The following is a 20,053-nucleotide window of genomic DNA, read 5'->3' on the forward strand; positions in this document are numbered from 1 at the left end:
CAGGCAGACCGATAGAGAGGGGAAACATGTGTGGGGAGATACTGATCATTCAAATACTTGAAAATCATCTTCCAAATTCTAAGGAGAGAGTGATCTTTCAATACTCACCTTATTATTAAAATGACTACGGTATCTATGTATTTTACAACACGTGAACATTTTCAGACATAAAGACACCTCTCAAATGATCAGTGTACTACATGGTTACATTCTCTCATACAACCTAAAGCACAATCTTACCAGTTAAAATTAGGTTTATGGTGCTGTACTTTTAGGTTTTATGGTTCACTCATCCTTGGTTAGGAATGGCCTCCCAGCCCTAACCCTAAACCATAATGCTATGCCGTACGAGAATAAGATCTGTCCTGTGATCTGTATCCAACAATTCTCAGGAAGAATGATGGCTGGTGGTACTTATGTAAACTGAAACCCCTATCCACTTATAATGCTCCTCAACTCATATGGAATAAGCATTCCCACATAGGTTAAGAACTTGAAGGACGGACTTGTAAGACACCTTTGATAATGGTGATCTCTAGTGCCCCCAAGTGGTCATAAGTGATGTGACATCCTCAATAGGGAGTCATCCTGAGAGGTGGCAAAACCTGGAAATTTTTATCACAACGGGATGGCTGAAAACGAGGATATCAGGGGCAAAAGAGGGTCCAGAAAAGATGGCTCCTTTTATACCGCTGTTGCTTCCCATCATAAAATCTTGGTAGAAGAGAGAAATAATACAAAAGTTTGAAAGCCCACTGGAATTGAGTTAAAATGTGAATTTTTGTCTACTTCCATGGCCCAGGAAAAACTGCCTCTTGAAGAAAATGGCTGCATTTATTTTTCATTATGAAAATTTAATAAGCATGGATGTGATTTTTTTTTGCTTTAAAATGTTACTTACAAAATGTATGTATCCTTCTGTAACTTGTTTTCACTTAATACTACAACTTTAAAGCATTTTGTATACATCAGTGTAGTACAAGTACCTGTTTAATTTCCAATGTTAGTTAACACCAAAAATATGAAGGTTGGCAAGGGGAGAAAGAGGAATATGGCTTGAAGAGGGCATCATGTAATAAATTTATTATATTTTATTACATTTTTCCACTTTTCTCTTAAATTCCAACTGTATACTATATAATCAACTGCTGTTCCAGAAATAAAACATTTTAAACATAAAAATATAAATTCTGCTTCTTAAAAGTGCATACACTTTGAATAATAAAACATACAAATAAATAACAGAAGTCAGTGACACATCTCATGCACTTGTTCTAAAATAATTTAAAATGTATGATACACTTTGTTTCCAGCCTCAAGGAAAGACATCCTGCCTTCCATATTACTGTACAACTAAAAAAGAAAATTATACACAAATCACTATGAATGGTGCATGACCACCACCAAAGCATTTTGTTATACAGTGATATGACATGCAGCTTTTATGACGACTATAGAAATTCCACTGTAAAAACTTAAAAGAGTTCAATCAATAAACTACTTTTGTAATGGGGCTTGAATTCAATTTTAACCAGTGGTGAGAGGCACAGTTGGTGAGCAAAACCAAAGGGAACATAAATGCATATTTGAAAGGCCGACAAAGAGAACTTCAGCTCCAGAAACACGGTAACTGCCTCCCCATTTGGTATAATGACACCTCACCATTTAGAATAGCACCTAGGGGATTTCATATTGCATTCTCACCATTACAACAGGTATCACTGCTCAGGGCAGCCTTTCTAAAGGAGCATTTCCAACTTGGGTTTTTACTTCTAACTTATTCCTTGAAGTGTTGAAAAACTCCGGTAAATTGTGTTTTCTTTTTCTGCAGGCAGCATCATGCTTAACAGGAAGAAACCACCTGAGAAGCACAGCATCTTATTTTGAATATATTTGGAGTGCATTCAGCTCACCACAGATTAAAACTAAATTTCATTCGCCTCCACAGGTAACATGTTTTGCCAAATTTTTGGATCAATATTCATTTTTTTAGTTACATGAAAAAAATACTGAGGGTACCCACACCCCCCCCCCCAAAAAACCCAAATAAAATGCTTCACATTCATTTTTAAACTTAAAAAAAGGAAAAAAAAAATTCCTGAAACTACATCCGGGATAGTAGAGAGTGAGCTAAATGTTCCTAAACAGGAAACTGTGCAGCAGCCTAGGGTTTGCTACTATAATTATTGCAAGGTGACCATGGTCTATCAGAATCAGGGACAGTGTTTTCAAAGCCACTGGAGGTTTTACTTTAGCATTTTCTAACTCAGAGTGACCGCCCTGCTCCCTGCCAGGGTCTGGCCTTGCTGTGGCCTCCGGCGGAGAGGCTGTGGGAAGGAGGCAAGCCCCACGGGACACCGACTGCTCCAGCGAACTAAAGACCCCCGGCTCCCGCCAGACAGGCAAGTGCTGAGGTACACAGTGTTCCGAGCTCCTCACATCAGAAAGGCCCCCCCCCTTATTACAAACGGGAGGTTGATCAGTAACTCTTATTTTTTTCCTTGTCTCTCCAAAGCAACAGAGGACTCTGAGTCATTTGTGAGTACCTCACACGGCAGTGATTCTTGCCACAGTTCTCAGCAAAGGGAAGGTGTATCACAGTGCTTCTCAATTCTGCAAATTAGAAACACTTCAGAGCTTTAAATACATTGATGGTAGTTCCTGGGACCTGCCGCTACACTAATTAGATCAAAAGCTGAGGAGTGGGACCGAGGCATTTTTAAAAGTTCCCCAGACGATTCTAGTGAGCGCTGGGTATCCGAACCTCAGACAAGTTCTTCACAAGAGGCTTGATGGAATCCGGGAAAATACGTGAGATCTGAAAAGAGCCTCCCAAGTCTGGATCTCCCTTCTCCCTCAACTGGGAAACACCAGTCTTAGATGACTGTGAGCAGCTCTAGAACCTAACCCGCTGTGGACGCTACTGTACATCTCAGTCTCATTATGACCAGTGGTGGGGAGGCGCCAAAGCTTTCCAGAACAGCTCTAAGTCTCTACAAAAGTGTCTGAAAATTGTTAGCACTGTTAGGAGTCACATTCTTTCCTTGTGACCACGATAGAACCCTAGAAGATATAAAAAATTAAGATCTATAGAAAATGGCAGGTTATTTTTAGAACAAAATACTTTAGGAAAGTCTTCTGGCTAAATACAGTATATAAACCACTGTGTGTTCAACACACCCATTTCCACTCCTGCTTGTAAAATACTTATTTTACACACAATCTTGCCAATGATTAAAAAAAAAAAAAATCAGCAAAGAGAAACACATGCAAAGCAAAACAAAACATCACATTCATGCTTTTCAATACTGATTATAGAATTACAAATTCAAAAATAGAGCTCCATAATCTAAGAGATGTCTTTTTTTTTTCAAACTTACATTGAGTGTAAGTAGTCTGCATTTTTTCTTAGTTGCTTGCATAGGTAGTAAGAGCATGCTTTCTGGGTTAGATGGAGGCCATGCAAAATTATTTCCATTACTTGGGGGGAAAAATGATTCGGTCATGCTCAAAGTGCAGATGCAAAAACACTTTGAGAGTTGATCAAAAGGCAGTATGGACTGACTGTTCATTTAAATAAAAGCATGGGATCCCCCCCCAAATATGGAGTTAGCAATAAAATTACTCTTTAAGAAGCTGAAGACATACAGCCTGCACAGTCACAGCTATTTCTCGTGTTTATGTTTATGATATAGGCACTGGTTTGTCAGCAACTTTTGCTCTTCTCAATTCCAAGTAATACAAAGTTCAGTGCGCCTCACAGAATATGTGTTTTTTATTGAAGCTGTGCTTGTGATTTACATACTATCTCAGAAATCCAACCCGGAAACACTATTAATCTTTGCATCAATAATTATTATAACCTACACAGGAAAGCAGCATCTCCAGCTGCTCAGAAATTTGTCAGAACGAAATTTAATGTCGGATGTCAATCTACTTTTTAAAACACCTTTATTTGACACAAATGAGCCTTGTTCACACCTCTTCTGTTCCTTTTTTCGTAAAGGCTGTCACCTGTTTCTGTCCTGTTTTCTTCATGATAGGTTATTTCAGAGGGATGACCATTTTTCTCCCCACCCACCCACAGAAATCCCCACATCCACCTCACACAAATGCAGATGACCAAATTCTAATGAAGAGTGACTTCGGATCGGATTTCCAACCTCTAAGCAGTAGAGACAGCACAGTCTGAAACAGAGGATGTGACAGTAAATGTCTCCAAAGATGAAGAAGGGCACTTTTGGTTTCCAGAACAGAACAGACTTGTTCAAGAGGCCCACAAGCCTCAGCCGATCACCAGGATCCACTTGATCTTTCTGCTTGGGAGGACTGTCGCCCTGTCTAGGACGTCACTGGCACCCCTGATTCATCAGCTGTGCTCCCAGGGCTCCTCAGCTACAGCAAACTCCCGAAGCTCTCAGCTTGCCTTTACAAGCAAAGCAGGCCCTCAACAAATGTTTGCAGAGTGAATGATGAAAGAAGGATTACAGAAGAGGTCAGGGCAGCCTCACAGACAATAAGAGTATTTTGCTATACCACAAACACTCCCACACCCATTTCTATTGGTCCAGTGGAGCATTCCTTACTTTCAGTTAGGCTGCTTTTAGGATGAGAAAATACACAAAAAAGGTGGGAGACAGCCTTGAGGTGTCATGAGATTAAGTTTCTTTGTGCTTCCACATTACATTAGGGGTTACAAAGGCAAGGTGCAGGGCTGTCGGAAGGAATGATGAAGACTCAGTGCACTCGATGTTCACAGGACAAGAAATCAAGAATAAAGGTTTTAAAAAGCAAAAAAACATTACAGATGCAACGCTACTATTGGTGATTATTTTGTGCCTATCAGGAAATATGACTGCTCTAATCAGGCCCACCTGGTTGTCAACTAGGAACCCAGGTCTACCATCTTCAGCAGATGATTTTTAACCCCAAAACACATATAAGCTCATGGTGCCAAACATCACTAAGAGAGAAAACAGAACACCAAGTCCCTAACTCTACCAGAGAACCAAACTGAACCAAGTATAATTTTTCTGTAAGATACTTCACACCAAAAAGAGCATCTCCAAACTTTTGGGCAAAATATTCTTTTTCTGTGGCTTAGGTTGCAACCTAATAATTAAGGATGAAATTTTCATTGCTTACCAAGATGCCTAGACAGTTCCATAATACTTCCTGATTTTTTTACCATTTAAATCTGAAACAGGAACTAAATTCCATAGACATACAGTTTATAGATATGCAAAGTTTATTTCTAGATCCCATGGAACTTTAATAGTTTTCATAGATTTGGGTATTTTTTTTAATTATTATAAAGACACTAAACACAACAGAAAATCCATTCTTGGAGAACTCTGGAATAAAAATATTTACCACTGGGAAAATAAAATTACATTCTATTAATGCTTAACTGTTTATATTCCCCACCCCCCAAAAAAGTGTTATTAAAACAGTGAGTAGTCCAACTATGATTCTAAGACTGTTTCAGAGCTTCAGATAAAAAGATTTCAAATGAGATTTACCTATTAAAGAAAGATGAGAGGTTCTAATTAGACAAACACTCAATTGCAAATATTGACAACCCCACATCTGGTGCAATCTTTTAAGGAAATAGAAGTGATACAGGAAAACTCACGGTGGCTAAACACTGATGGAGCTGTCAATGTGCTGCCCGGAGCAACAAGATCAAGACGGAAGGCAGTCAGCCCGGCAGCGGAGAGTGAGGCCGCTCTGGGGAGCCAGACGCCTGCACGGTGAGATGAAGACTCCTGGCAGAGTGGGAGAGTCAGGATCAAGCACAAGAGGCTCAGAGGAAGTGGATTTCACGGAGCACTAGCATAAGTCTCACAAGGCCCGGTGTGCTGTCTTAAACGTCGCAGGGGTCTAAAATTCCAGCTTACCCTCAACACACATGGCCTCCAGACTTGCAAGTTAACCTGCTAGTGCTCAAATTAGCAGCAAAATAAAGTAACCTACTAGAGGCAGTTCCCTAGAGGTATTCAAAGAAAACAAAGGGGAAAAAAAGAAAAACAGGGCAGCTCAGAATTCATAGCTATGCATGTAATGTATGTTCTAGTTACTTCACACACAGCAATACTGAAAAGGGAGACTATATAAATGGATCTGTGTACAAGGTGTTCAGGAAGAACCTGAAGAGTCCATGACTTAAAAAAAAAAAGTTAATATGTAAAAGCATATAAACTTAGCATGCTATATTTCACAGCAAAGTGACAAATGCTATTCAAAGAGAATCAGAACCATGACTCTCTTTGACATTTTAAAAAATGGAAAAAAAAAACCACTAAAAATCCCAGAACACCTCCTAAAAACTTGAAATAATCTATATACATATCTTGCTTATCTGTGAATTTCTTGAGGTTCCCTTTTACTCGAAACAAGAAACACAATTTTCACTGACAATGCCAGATGAAACAGGCTCCATCCTGCTTGTGAGTTTCTGGGTTAGGGATTAAATCTTCAGCACAAAGAAGAAATAAATGCATTCCTGAAAAACAATCACAACGAGGCCTGACAGGCAGGACCCGAGTGTGCAGGTGACACTGTCACACATCGCTCGAAAATACCATCACTGGTTGCTGGCGTCAGGCAGCTTCTTTCCTCTCCCAGTTACAAGATGAGGAAACACGGGTGTGCGTACTCGGGGCAGCATGGAGCTTTCAATTTCTAACATAGAAAAAAAAGCAACACCAGAGAAGGAAATGGCACAGATTTATGCATCCAGTCTAGAATTCATTTCTTTTTTTCCAGGAATCTTCTCTAGTCCATTTCAAAACCCTAATGACCTTAGTGAGCAAATTTACAAGGGAAAAAAAAAATAATTTAACTACTAGTGACTGGCTTTCTGGCTATCCGACTTGCCATCTCTTAGGACACATCCCACAGGTCAAGACAGCTTCTGGCAACGCACGTCTTTGCAGATAGGAAGGTGGTGAAAGACTTCACTTCTACCTCTAAAAACTTCTCTCTGTGGCAGGAGGAGAAATAAGAGCCACCCACAGGCCACCTTCTTCTTTGATCCTTTCACAGATGTGCAACCGTCCTCCACTCGCTGAGAATATACCTGAGAAACATTAGTGTTAAAATATCGCCCTTGACAAAGACAGGTAAGATGGGGCCAAAGTGCAGAAAGCGACAGTTCTTCCCTCGGTCTGTTTCACTGTTAGCGTCACAGTTTATAAGAGTTCCTGGTGCCACATGACAATCCACAGTCGACGACAAATTCCGCTCAGATGAAACCCAAGCCAAGTAATTCATTCTTCTACAGAGCACATTAGTGATAGCTTAACTGGTTTCACAGGTTTCAAATCCCCAGTGTCCAATGAGAGTCACTGAGTTCTCTAGAAAGAAGTATGTACAGTTGCTAAAGGGACCGTCCAGGGTATCGTCTATAATTATTTCAGTTAGCTTGGTGTCAATGCTTTGCCTATGGCTGTTATTTGGTTCAATGGCAGAATAAGGCGACGCTTTTAACAATTTGCAATTGAATTCTCCACATACACACACACACACACACGCGCGCGCGCGCGCACACACACACACACACACACACACGGCAGGCACGTGACCCCAAAAAAATACAAAACAGAAGCATAAAGGGCTTTGGTGGGAGGGAAGGGGTTCTAAATAAATTACCATCTTTACAGACAAAACACTTGGACTGCAGGAGTATCACTGAGGTTTCTGAGAAGGCCGTGCAGAGGTTTGCATGCTAGAAGGTAACTTTTTGGAGGATTTCTCAGCAGACTGCCTGCACCCAGGAGATGAGGGTGCCATGGAATCGAGCTGGGAAGTCTTGGACTTGCGAGCGGACAGCAGGGAATGTTTAGCAGAAGCGGGGTCCTTGGAGGCAAGCGGCTCTTTCCCAACCGCACTGGCATTTGGCTGCTGGGCGCCTGGCACCTGGGAGCCCTTCTCTGCCTTGTCATCCACTGTGCTCTTACACACCGACTTGACGGAGCCCCCGCCCGGCTTCTTGGACAGCAAGGTGGTCTTGCCCAGATCTGTCGACCGCCGGGTCTCCTTCTGTCTCAAGGCCGACTTGAAGAAGGACAGCCCCTTGTCCTCGGACTTGCTGTCCCTCTTCAGACCGGCCTTCACACTCATGCTGGGGGAGCGCAGGCTGGCCATGGAGGAGCTCCGCACGTGCTTGCCGTCCGCCCGGCCGTCCCCGGCCCTGGCCTGGCTCACACGCGGGGAGTTGGGTTTGGAGCTGGAGGTGACGCTGGCCCTGTCGGAAACCAGGCTGTGTCTGGAACCCTCTCGGCTTAAGCTCCTGTCTGAAGTCCTGCTCTTCCCAGGAGGGAAGGGGCCCCTTGGGGCGGGGCCTGAGGCTTTCTTGGCAGATGTGGAGGAAGCAGTGTAAGCGAGGGAAGAGGCCGACTTCTGCTTCTGGAGCGAAGGGGATGACACGGACTCGTGGGATTTGGGGGAGGACTCCTTCTTTGGGGTGGGGGCAGGGGAGGAATGCCGTCCGCTGGCCCTGGAGGAAGACTCGGCTTTGCTTCGGGAGCGGGAGGGCTTTCCGGACACTTTCACGGGAACGGGAGAAGAAGGGGACGTACTGGAAAGAGAGGACTCCTGGCTGGCCAAGGCTGGTCTCCCCTTGCGCAAGCTTCTGTCTGGCTCAGGAGCGCCTCTGGTGCCGGGGGATCTCTTGGTTGTGCTCTCTGGTTTCTTTGCAAGGGAGCCTGGGTGGCTTGGGGGTTTCACCTCTTTGACTGGAGAGCTGTCTACAGAATCACTCTGGTCCACGTAAGCAATCTGGTTATTGTTATCAAATGGATCAGAGACGGGGGGCAAGTGGTCCCCGTGTGCCGAGCTTCTGCTCTGGGCGTCCGCCACACTGGAGTTCAACTTGCGGGAGTCCGACTCGTCTCTGAACACACCTTCCATGACGGCCAGAGGGGCCCGACCCACAGCCTTGTGCTCCCGCCGACTGTGACTGTCGCTCGAGTCCTGGTGGCTGCTGGACAGGTTCCTCAAGCTACCGAAGCAGGAGATGGAGACCTTGTCATCCACGGCCTCCCCGATCTTCTCCAGGGTAGACGCAGAGGTGTGAATTGGAGAGTCCCCTGAGAAGCGGGAAGGGGAACTGGAGCGCATTTGCAGCTTGGCAGACAGGGACCAGGAAGGCCGGATGCAACTTTCATTGACGGCCAAGGGGCTGGTGACAGACGGTCTGGATGACAAGCTCTGGCGCTGGACACTTCTCACAAACGGACGAGTTGAGAAGCCTCCTGAATGCAGCAAAGAGATTACCATTAAGCCAAGCCAACAAGACGTGCTGGTAACATCTACACACCAAAGGAAGGCCAGCCTCAGGGGACGACGGGAGCGTGACCTTCAGAGCCAGTGCGTCTGGGGTCAGTGAGTCGTCATGCGAGTTTAACTTCTCTAAGCCTTTACCTATAAAATAGGGGCGTTCTAACTTGGGGATCAGCAGACCATCTTCTTGCTCGACATCAGGGCTCAGCAGACTTTTCCGCTAACGGCCAAGACAGTAAATATTTTAGGCTTTGTGGGGCAGCTGTTCAACTCTGCCACCCTAGTGCAAAAGCAGCCACAGGCGACACACAGGCGGGCTGTATTCCAACAAAACTTTTCTTGTTAACAAATAAAGACAAGGACCATATTTGGCCTGTGGGCCGTAATTTCCTGACCCTTGTAACTCACAGAGCTACTAGGAGAATTAAATAAAATCTTCAAAGTCCTGTGCCCGGCAAGGCACCTGACATTGCATACTACTCAATAAATGTGAGCTACTTCATTTATGGCTTCTTCATCTTACTAACGACACTGGGGCCCACAGCAGCGAGGTCCGTGGCCATGACCACACAGGTAAATAGAGGTAGAGCCAACACCAGAACCACAACCTCTTGCCCCAACTCAACATCACAGGCAGTGGGCCTGTGATCGCTGACTGTGAAAGCCATCAGTGGAAAGAACTAGAGACAATACGCTTCTACCCTGAGTGCCTTAAAATCTTCAAGAAAAATATTCATAATTAGAGCAGTAAGTGACTTTAAACTTTCAAAGAAAATATCCTAAATGAAATTCTCCACACACTTGCTACTGGAGCTGTGGTATTAAAACAACTTCATCTGGATGAGACCCTGAGATCTAGGCCCTGATCCATGGGCACCACCCAACACAACTGTATGATGACCCTAAAGAGGATACCAATTCCCCCAACTCTGCCATTTAAAACAGGCTGGGGGCAAACCATATCTAGGCTCACTGTTGAAACAACAGTGAACTCGAAGTTTAAAGGCTGTGCTGAAAACCACCTCTAAATAATAAACAAGCCAAGGGGCTCAGTCAGTTTTTTATAAAATGTCAGGAGCGCCAGCCAGGAGCTTGGTGGTTACAGCCCAAGACTCTAAGGCCACAAATGAAGAAGCAACAGTCAGAAGAAGGGGCAGAGCTGGAGGTGGGTCGGAGTTCTCCATGTTGGGCCTTCTACAGACTCCTGCTTTCTTCCTGCAGTTCATGTTCTCAGATTTACCCATCACCACTAGCAAGTAGCGGTTTACTGGAAGCGATGGAAATGCAGGCTGCAGACTGAGACCTGCTGGGGGTGTCACCGAGCTCATGGTATTCCATAGAGGCTGAGCGCACTCTCTCCCGCTCCCAACGCTCAGGACTCCAGCTGCCTGACCACCTCCCCCCAGCCTGGGGTCCTGGGTGGAGCGGAGGGCTGTGTTGCCACTAGTCCAGCAGGAGCTGAAGGCAAAAACACCAGAGCTCAATTTTTATCAGCTTTTCCAAGCTTGTATACTCTGACTGTTTTCAAAATTCCCCCAAAGAGCTTTACGCAAAGGCAAAGGCTCTTCTTCTAGCTGCTTCTGTACTCCCCAAGCACGCACCACAAGTCCCTCCAGGGAGACAGCGTGGTGGGAAGGTGAGAAGCCGAGCAAGTTGGGGGCCCCCACACCAGGCCCCACACAGCAGCTCATCCCCAGGCGGCCTCCCGCAAAGCCCTCGGCCAATCACAAGCTCACTGAGTCCCCTCACAGCTAACTCTGAAGAGTTTAAAAAGCAGTTTGATTAAACTGTACCCATTACCGTACAGTTAAAACTCTAACCTCCACATTTAGACTTTAAAAGTGGAAAATGACAAAGTGGAAGGAAAAAGTCCTGAATCCCAGAGGAAAAGCAAAAGGCCCTGTGATATAAAAGGTTACGTACGATGCTGACCACAGCCACGCAACTCCCTGTCACCCCCTTTTATGTTCTCCCACCTCCTTCTTGGGACTTGGCTCCTCAAAATGAGGGAGCCTGAGCGCGTCCACGAGTGGCCATTTTGGAAATCTGTCACCGAAACCCAGACCCACCGTCGTCTTCACTCCTCTCCCCCGTCATCTCCACGGACTCGGACAGCGAGGCCAGGGAAGTGCGTCTGGAGGAAGCCGCAGAGGTCACGCTGGCTTGCTTGCTCCCTGGGAGTCGGCTAACCCAGTGTTCACACAAGGAGGAACTCGTGGAGCCTGCAGGAAACGAAGTGGGCACCAAGGTCAGGCCAGAAGCCCAGGGACCTCACTGCCGGGCCAGTGCTAACTCCCAGACCCCACACCGTGCCTGCTCGAATGCCCCCTGTGAGGAGCAAAAAGAGGGCAGACTCCCACACACGCCTGCAGCCGTAAAATCCAAGTACAGGGACGGACACTTCATAAAGCAAAGTCTTAAGTGCCGGCAACAGAATGGAACAGACAGAACTGTTCATACCTTCCATCTACCCTACAAATGTTTACTGAGCACTACCCCCCAGGCACTGTTCTAAGTACTTGCAGTAATCCTCCAGACAGAGAGACGAAAGCAAGCAGCGGTGTACTGTTACTTTCCTGGCCTATTTGGTGAAATTTTTAAATCATTTAAACCACAGTATTAATATACCACAAACACACACACACAGGGCCACGTGCCGTTCTGTCTTGTCTGTTCCAGGAAGGCCCTTAAATATGAGAACAACAGAAACCACTCCTGAGACGGAGAATGTGCAGCAGCATGAGCATCTTGAGGAGACCTCAAGGGGGTGTCAGGTCCGAGCACATCTCAGACTCTGGAAAGCATGGAGGGCTGGCACTGGAGTCCTGGAGTTCCCACCTTCTGTGAACTGAGAGTGCAGCTACAGACTGAGAGCTGCCCTGCATGGGGCGTGAGGCCCCAGGGGTCTCTCTGCTGCAGCGCTGCTTCCTCTGAGCGGCTTCCAGCTTACCCCTCACAAGCTTCGAGGGGCGCAGGGATGAAAAACTGATCACACACTGCCACGTCCCAGTCCTCTGTCCTATTCTCTCAACTCCAACTTGGCATTGAGATGCATTCTCCCCGTTTGGATTGTGTGTGGCTGCATCAATATCAAGTGTGGATATTGCTTCTTGTGTTTGTTAAAACACTACAGACTAGATCTCATCAAACTAAACCCAAGCCTTCTAAGATTATTACAGCCTTCAATCCTTCCCCTAACAGAATAGGCCAATCTTACTGGAAGAAAAAGAATAATTTCTAACAGTGCTTTACCCTTTACAAAAGGCTTTAATGCAAGTTTACCTGATCTGCTGCACACAACGACCCCATGAGGTAGGTAGTATTATTACACTCATGTTACGGATGACAAATAAGGTGGCTTAAATGGGACATGCTCCAAGATAAGCCGAGCAAAGGGTGGCAAATCCACGCCTGGTTCTATTTCCAAATCGCTTGGCCCCTTGACTCTGAGAGCACCTGGTGGTGCTCCTTCTCAGCTCCCTCGCTCATTGACTTGACAAGTAAATACACGACCCTGCCCTGAGCAGGGCTCCACTCCACTCCATGGGAACTCCTGGCTCACAGCGGCTCGTACATTCCAGCCCCGTTTCCCTGACTGCAACCATTCTGCCTTCCAGATTAAACGCCAGTGTGACAATTCACCCGATCCAACCAGCAGAATCAGGGGACCCTCTGGAGAAGTCCTCTGGGTCATCAAGTACCCCCTTCTGTTCTCAGAAAAACCACCCCTGGAGTGGAATGGCCTTACCCGCCACCGAGCTGTTGGCCGACCATGATGGTATAGCCGTCCGCCTCTGGTAGAAGAGGATGTACGCCGTCTGCGTGCAGACCTCATCTTCCGACAGCTGCTGCACGTCGCTGTCGTCGAAGCAGTACCAGAGGCCGTCCACGGAGTTCTTGCAGAACGCTGCCAAAGAGAGCCCACGAGCCGTCAGCACTGGGGTGGCCACCCTGGCCGCGCCACTCCACCCACAGACACCGTTTCCCTGCCTCACATAATTCAAGAACTTTTTAAGGTCGCAGGCAGTAACGCAGAGAAGGGGTAACAACAACAAAAAAAGCCAAATTCCAAATCATACACAGGCAAGATGCTTCAAGAAATTCCAACCTATTCCAAATGGATAAAATTCTACTTAATCTTAGAAAATGAGTATTTAATTAAACGAGTGGCTTTCAACCAGAGATGATTTTGCCCCAGGGGACATCTGGTAATGAACGGAGACATTTTTGACTGTCAAAACTTGGGGGGCGGCGGGCAGGTAGGATACTAGTGATGACTGGGGGGTAGAGACCAGGGCTGCTGCTAAACATGCTACCGTGCACAGGATGGCCCCCACAACGAAGAGTTACCAGGAAACATGCTAACGTGCCAGGGCTGAGAAGCCCTGTTTTAAGGATGCCGTAGCATTTTAGTGTTTCAAGAACTAGAAATAATGATATTAATAACAACAGCAGCTAACATTTGTTTAACACTTGTTATGTACATCTCACTTGAGTCTATGAAATTTGTTCTATTATCACTCCCATTTTATAGAGGCTCAAAATGATTAATCAGCTTGCCCAAGGTCACAGAGCTGGTACAGCACAGGGTCCAGTTCGTTTCAGAATTATCTAGTCCTCGAGCTTGGTTTTAAACCCCCACCCTACCCTGTCTCCCTCAGAGGCAGCACAAACGGTGCCTCATGGAAGTCCCCCGGCAAATTGAGAACAGGGGCTCATGAATGCATGCGGCCTTCTCTCCAGATCAAATTCTAAGCCTGAGATAAGAATAAAGAGTGTTGAAGCACCAGCAAGAATAGACAGACACAGCTTAATGTGCAGTGAATCGATCAGGGAGTGTGATAAGCTTGATCCAGAAAGTTACATGCGTACCATTACTTTCTAAAAAGATCCATTTATTGGGGCGAACATAAATGAGTGCTACAATATTTGGCTGAATGCTGGGACAGACTCAGTAGGGCCCCGGGGGCAGGACACATAAGGTCCCCGAGTAGCACCAGGAGTGACAGGCTTGACAGGCCACAACCACTGGGTAAGTATGGATTCTGAGATGAAAGGGACCAGGCGTGGCAGGGCTACACCAGAGAGGTGTAAGACAAAGAGGAGCAGGCGAAAAATCTATGACTGCAGGGCAGGAAGTCGTCTGCAGCTGTGGACGCACTGGAACCAGAGGGGAAAGGGCCAGTGGAGGCGGTCAAACAGCAACTGTCTAGTCAGTAGCATGGTCAGGCTTGCACTACGGCCCAGCTGGAGAGGGGGTGCCGTCCGGGAGTGGGAGAAGGGGTGGGAGGAAAACCGTTAAGGAGGAACGTGCCCAAGAGAAGGTGGCAGAGCAACCGTGTACGAGCTCCAGCCTGCTTCCGCTCGGGATGCTCCGTCCTCAGCCACAGCATGGAAACTCTCAGGGGCTCGTCAACGGGCTAATGACGTATTTATAAGATAAGTCTGTGTGCTTTTCTTCCCAGCACCATTTTCTAAATTGTTTTCTAGACCAGTGCTATGCAAATTGGGTTTCACAGACTGGGGCCAGTCCACAAGAGAAGCACCAAAATGGGGTAAGCCTTTAAAAACATTCTTAGTAGTCTGATATTTTTATTGTGTTTTTGCATAAGTTCTGGCTTGCGAAGGACTGGAAATTTTTTAAAAGGTTTACGAAATCTTTTAAAAGATTCTTCATCGCAGATGGTTTGAGAAGCACTGCTCTGGAATCATTACAAGTCAGCCATACATATACCATGTAACTATAGGTAGAACCAGTGCAAAATAAAGAACACATTAAACATCCCAAGTGAAAGCTTAGAAATAAGGTATTTTTAACTTAACAATGCTCAAGTACTTAAATGTTCTTATGAGAGAAGCAATGGTATGGTCTAAGCATGGGAAAGGGGAAATAAATGCAGAATATATCTGAGTCACTCCTAGGTAACAGGCCCCAAGAAGCAGACATGAACACCTTCAGCTCCCTGCATGGCCACCAGGTTAAAATAGGGTTATTTGCCTTACGTCACAGAGCTAGGAAGATGTGTCTAGCTTCTAGCCCACATTCCTCTAACTAATTGTACTGCCTCCAAGGTAGTTATGGGTTTCCAGGCATTCTCCAGTCTATTCTATAAAAAGAGCAACATGATAGGCTAGCACTGTCCTATTTTCCCCAACAGTTTCTAGCTAGAAACCACACAACATGCTTGTCCATATTTTCTTGAGAAACAGTGTTCTGCATGGAAGACTCTTTACCAAAGCTGAAGCTACACAAACACCACCAGAGATGCTGGAGAAGGTGTTACTTCACCAGCTAATGAGTGAAATTAAATTCCCTCTAAGTCCCTTTCAATTCTCAGGATCCCTGAGTATATAACTCTGTGACTTAGTATCAAAGAATGGAGATATGACCAGGAATGCCACAAGAGGAAAAATCCAACTAGATACACAAAGTGGTTCCCACAGAATATAAATATAAAATATGTAAGATACAAAATCTATTATTAAAATTTGTCTTTAATAGATTTTTCAGTAGATCCTCTATCTCCTTTTTCTCCTAGAAAGTGCTTCTGAGGGCAAGTAGAAGCCATCCAAAGCGCTCCACTATGAGATACACTCTATGACATACACCCCAAGTTGGATCATTCCTTTCACAAGTGACTGCAGCTTGCAGCATCTAAATATTGAAAGAATTTGAACTTAATGGGTTTTAAGAACAAAAGGTCGTGTCCAGTCACACTCAAGCTCTTGCCTCCTGGAGGAACAGCAAGTTAAGAGAGGACGTACGCAAGGCCAAGGAGGGGTTCTGGGACCCAAGGCTCGTTCACCATGTTATGGGGCTAACTGCCAGGGAAGAGTCTCAGAATGCCTGAAAGACCAACCGGCAGGCCAACCCTCCTCTATCTCCCCCTGCGTTTATGAACCAATAGCACCCTGGGGTAGAAACCATTGAATTGAGGACACAGGAAAGTCCCAGAGAAGTGTTTCTGCCAAACGGACTGAGTGGGAAGGACGCAGAAACCGCGCTGATTGGGAAGGACGCAGAAACCCAAGTCCTGACCACCCACACATCAAGTTTCCCCCACACACAGATGTCCAGGCAAGAAGCCCCCAATATACGTGCCTACCCAGCATGCATGCATGCCCTGAACCCCATCACTCCATTTCTGAGACTCAATCTCAAAGAGATACAGAATTAATACACAGAAAAGGGGACTATGCACAAAGATGTTCACCAGTATCATCTTCAAAGTTAAAAACCAGAAATAATGTATGTGTTCAACAACAGGAAATGGTTATATATCACATTTGAGTTTCATCATCAGAATATCCTGCAGTCATTAAAAATAATGTTTACAAAAAGTAAGCATCTGCCCCATTAGTCTGGAAGGATTTCACGTGTAGGTAGCAGGTTACTAATCACAGCTTCCCCTGACCCTCCAGGAATGGGGTGCTCCGGCCACTCTCTCCTCCCGGCTCCTGTTCTACCCACAGTCCACACTTCAATCACAGAATCTAATACACACTTCCGCTCTTTCATATTATGTGTGCCTATGCTGTCCCAACCACTTGCTTACATTCTTGGAAGACAGAGGCTGAGATTGTTTTTCGTTTCCAACATGTCTCTGATATGTTGTGGCCTATGGCAAGCAAGAGACAGAGGAGGTGCTCCACAGAGGTTCACCTGAACAGAGCACATCAGTACAAATCACAACAGTATAAAGTAATGGCTGAAACTTACAGGAAAACATTGGAAGTAAATACCACTCATCAAAATGTGACCTACTTACAATGGGATATTATTCAGCCTTAAAAAAGAAGGAAATTGTTACACACGGTACAACATGGGTGAATCCTGAATACATTACGCCAAGTGAAAAGCCAGACACAAAAGGACGCATATTGTATGATTCACTGACACGAGGTACCCAGAGTAATCAGTTTCAGAGAAAGAAGGGTGGCAGACACGGATGGGGGAGGGGTCAACAGGGAGTTACTGCTTAATGGATGCGGAGTTTCAATTTGGGAAGATGAAAGAAACTCGAGATGGACAGTGGTCATGACTGCACGAAGATATAAATGAACTTAATGACACTGAACCATATGCTTAAAAATAGTTAAAAAGGAAAATTCCGTTGTGTGTTATTTATGACAGTTTCTAAAAACTATTACTATTTTTTTTCTTTTAAAGTTTTCGGCTGTGCCACACAGCATGTGGGCTCTGAGTTCCCTGACCAGGGACTGAGCCCTCACCCCCTAGAGTGGAAGTGCAAAGTCTTAGTCACTGGACTCCAGGGAATTCCCACCATTTTCTGAGTAATAATCTCACAGATTATTTTGGAGTGATATCCTCATGGGTTGATGGCACTATTCTTTCTGTCTCTTTCTAGTCTCTAAATTTCATGATGAGTGCTACTGCTTTGACAAATAAAAAAAATAAACTTGAACACAAAGCAAAAAGAAAAACCCTCACAAGTCACTTTAAAGACACCATTAAAAAAAATGGTCCACAACCACTCCAAATCAGGGAGATGCTAGGCCCTCACGGAAGCAGAGAGAACCTTAAACAGGGCTGTTCAGGTGAGGTCAACAAGGCAAGTCCTGGGTGAGCCAGATGAGGCACCCCTCTGCACAGGCCACCACTCCCCGCTCGGGTCAGAGCCTGGCCAGATGAGGCCAGGGGACAGAGAACCGGAAGGTGAAAGCCGCCCTCGTGGTCGGCACACGTCCCGCTGGAAGAGAAAGCAAGGTTCTAAAAGCACAGCCACCCTGTCGCAAGCACAACACGTCGGGGGACCGTCAGCACAGGCGCCCGGCCTCTCGCGCTGCAGACCTGTGTAGTGCCCCCCTTGCATGGTGCCATGATGATTGCACACGGCATACAGGTCATAGATGTAGTCCTCAGGGTCCCGCCCGAGTCCGTAGGGCCGTCTCCACGGAGACCAGTGCGATGGCAGGCTCCAGCTGCTCTGGCTTCGCTTAACCACGTGAGGTGTCATGTCCAGGCCAGTCAAAGGGAACTTGACCATGTTCTGAAGTTTCATACGCTTGTCTCCTTCCTGTTGCAAGAAGAAAAACAAGTCCTGATGGGATGTTCATGCGAGCAGAGGGTAGGTGAGTTCAGCGTGAAAGGCAGACTCTATCAGCTGAAGTAGGCTTAAGTTTCCTATCTGATGTTTCCAAAGACATAAGACACAGGTAACAGCTTAACACTGTTAACTACTGGGGTTGGCCAAAAAGTTCATTCACGTTTTTCCGTCAGATGCTATAGAAAAACCTGAACGAACTTTTCCAGGACTAACAAACTTGTTCCTCCAATACCTGGAGGAACAGGTTTTAATATCACCAAAAATGGAACCAGCGATTAACTAAGGGGATAATGAGCCTTCTGGTCCTTATCTAATAAAGGTTTTTAACTTGCAAAATGACAATTTCCAGTGGTTGATCCAGAGGCGTGAAAAGGAATGGAGTAACAACATGTGTCAAGGGGAAGCATGGTGCTGGCACCAAACTCACGGATCAGGGCCTCTTCCTGCCCCACCTCCTCCAGCAAGCACACTCAAAGCTTACTATGTTCACTGAGCTGACAACCTTAGGCAATCTGGAAATCTGGCCATCAGTTGAATAGATATGTACTGAATGTTTCCTGTATCTATAGTGAAAGTCGCTCAGTCGTGTCCGATTCTTTGCAACCTCATGGACTACACAGTCCATGGAATTCTCCAGGCCAGAATACTGGAGTGGGTAGCCTTTCCCTTCTCCAGGGGATCTTCCCAACCCAGGGATTGAACCCAGGTCTCCCGCATTGCAGGTGGATTCTTTACCAGCTGAGCCACAAGGGAAGCCCTCCTGTGTCTATGGCTTTAAAAAAAATGAATCATGTACAGATAATGCCCATTCTAAGGGGAAAAAAAAAGTTCCTAAGAGAAAGGCAGGTGAGTCCGGCATGCTCAGGCTAAAGAACCTGGATCCTGCTCCGTAGTCAAGGGGGAAGCACTGAGGCAGGGGGTGATGTCATCAAAGCTGTCACGAGTAGTGCCCAAAACGTGCTCGAGAGGGAAGAGCAGTGTAGGTTACAAAACCAAGAAAAAAACACTGCAACTGCAACCTGCTAGGAAGGAGCGGAAAGTTGGAAGTGGCGGGATGACAGCAAGAACGGGGAGAAGGGGACACATACAGGAGGAAGTGGGGAGGAACAACCAAGTCTAGGTGTCAGGGACAAGAAACAGTCAAAGATGACACTACAATTTTGAGCTGGGGCACTGCAGGGGTGACTATACGTCTTCAAAAGAAACAGAAAGCAAAGGACATCAGTCTGTGTGTGTGGAAAGAGACAGAGGGCTTGGACACACCCCCAACAGGCCGGCCACCCACAGACCCCAGTGGAGGCGTGCAGCTGGGACACTCAGGCAAATGCTCATCCTCACTAGCACAGAGGCTGGACTCCAAACCTCCGTGTGCAAGCCCTGCCCCGGCGAACACGTGTGCGCCCCCAACATCGTCACTTCAGCAGCGAGTCCTAGACATCTCCCAGATCTATCCACTGCCTCAACTCAAATGCCAGCCATCAGCCGGGCCTGCCCTGGATAAACGGCCTCCTTTAGACCTCCCCGTCTGCGTCCTCGTAGCCTCTAGTTCTCCACACAGCAGCCTGACCGGTCTCTTCAAATCACGCCTTTGGTCACGTTGCCTCACTGGTTCAGAATTCCACTCTGCCTACAAGGGCTGGACGACCAGCCACCGCCAGCCTCTTCTACTTGACTCACGCCTTTCTCCCCGACCCCCTGGA

At 46.1% G+C, this 20,053-nt stretch overlaps 1 protein-coding gene across 2 annotated transcripts in view; it reads right to left on the minus strand.

Moving 5' to 3' along the window:
• Positions 1 to 1,056: 1,056 nt before the first annotated feature.
• Positions 1,057 to 20,053, minus strand: part of USP31 (ubiquitin specific peptidase 31) — a 79,605-nt gene continuing 60,608 nt past the window's right edge. For both annotated transcript variants that reach the window (XM_043914512.1, XM_043914513.1), the window contains exons 13-16: positions 18,098 to 18,323; positions 13,034 to 13,192; positions 11,355 to 11,507; positions 1,057 to 9,257 (exon numbers count right to left, since the gene is read on the minus strand). In XM_043914512.1, coding sequence (XP_043770447.1) covers positions 7,690 to 9,257; positions 11,355 to 11,507; positions 13,034 to 13,192; positions 18,098 to 18,323 — 2,106 coding nt within the window. In that variant the 3' untranslated portion in view covers positions 1,057 to 7,689. The remainder of the gene's footprint in view (positions 9,258 to 11,354; positions 11,508 to 13,033; positions 13,193 to 18,097; positions 18,324 to 20,053) is intronic.

This window comes from Cervus elaphus, chromosome 10 (assembly GCF_910594005.1).
Source record: "Cervus elaphus chromosome 10, mCerEla1.1, whole genome shotgun sequence".
Classification (NCBI taxonomy): domain Eukaryota; kingdom Metazoa; phylum Chordata; class Mammalia; order Artiodactyla; family Cervidae; genus Cervus; species Cervus elaphus.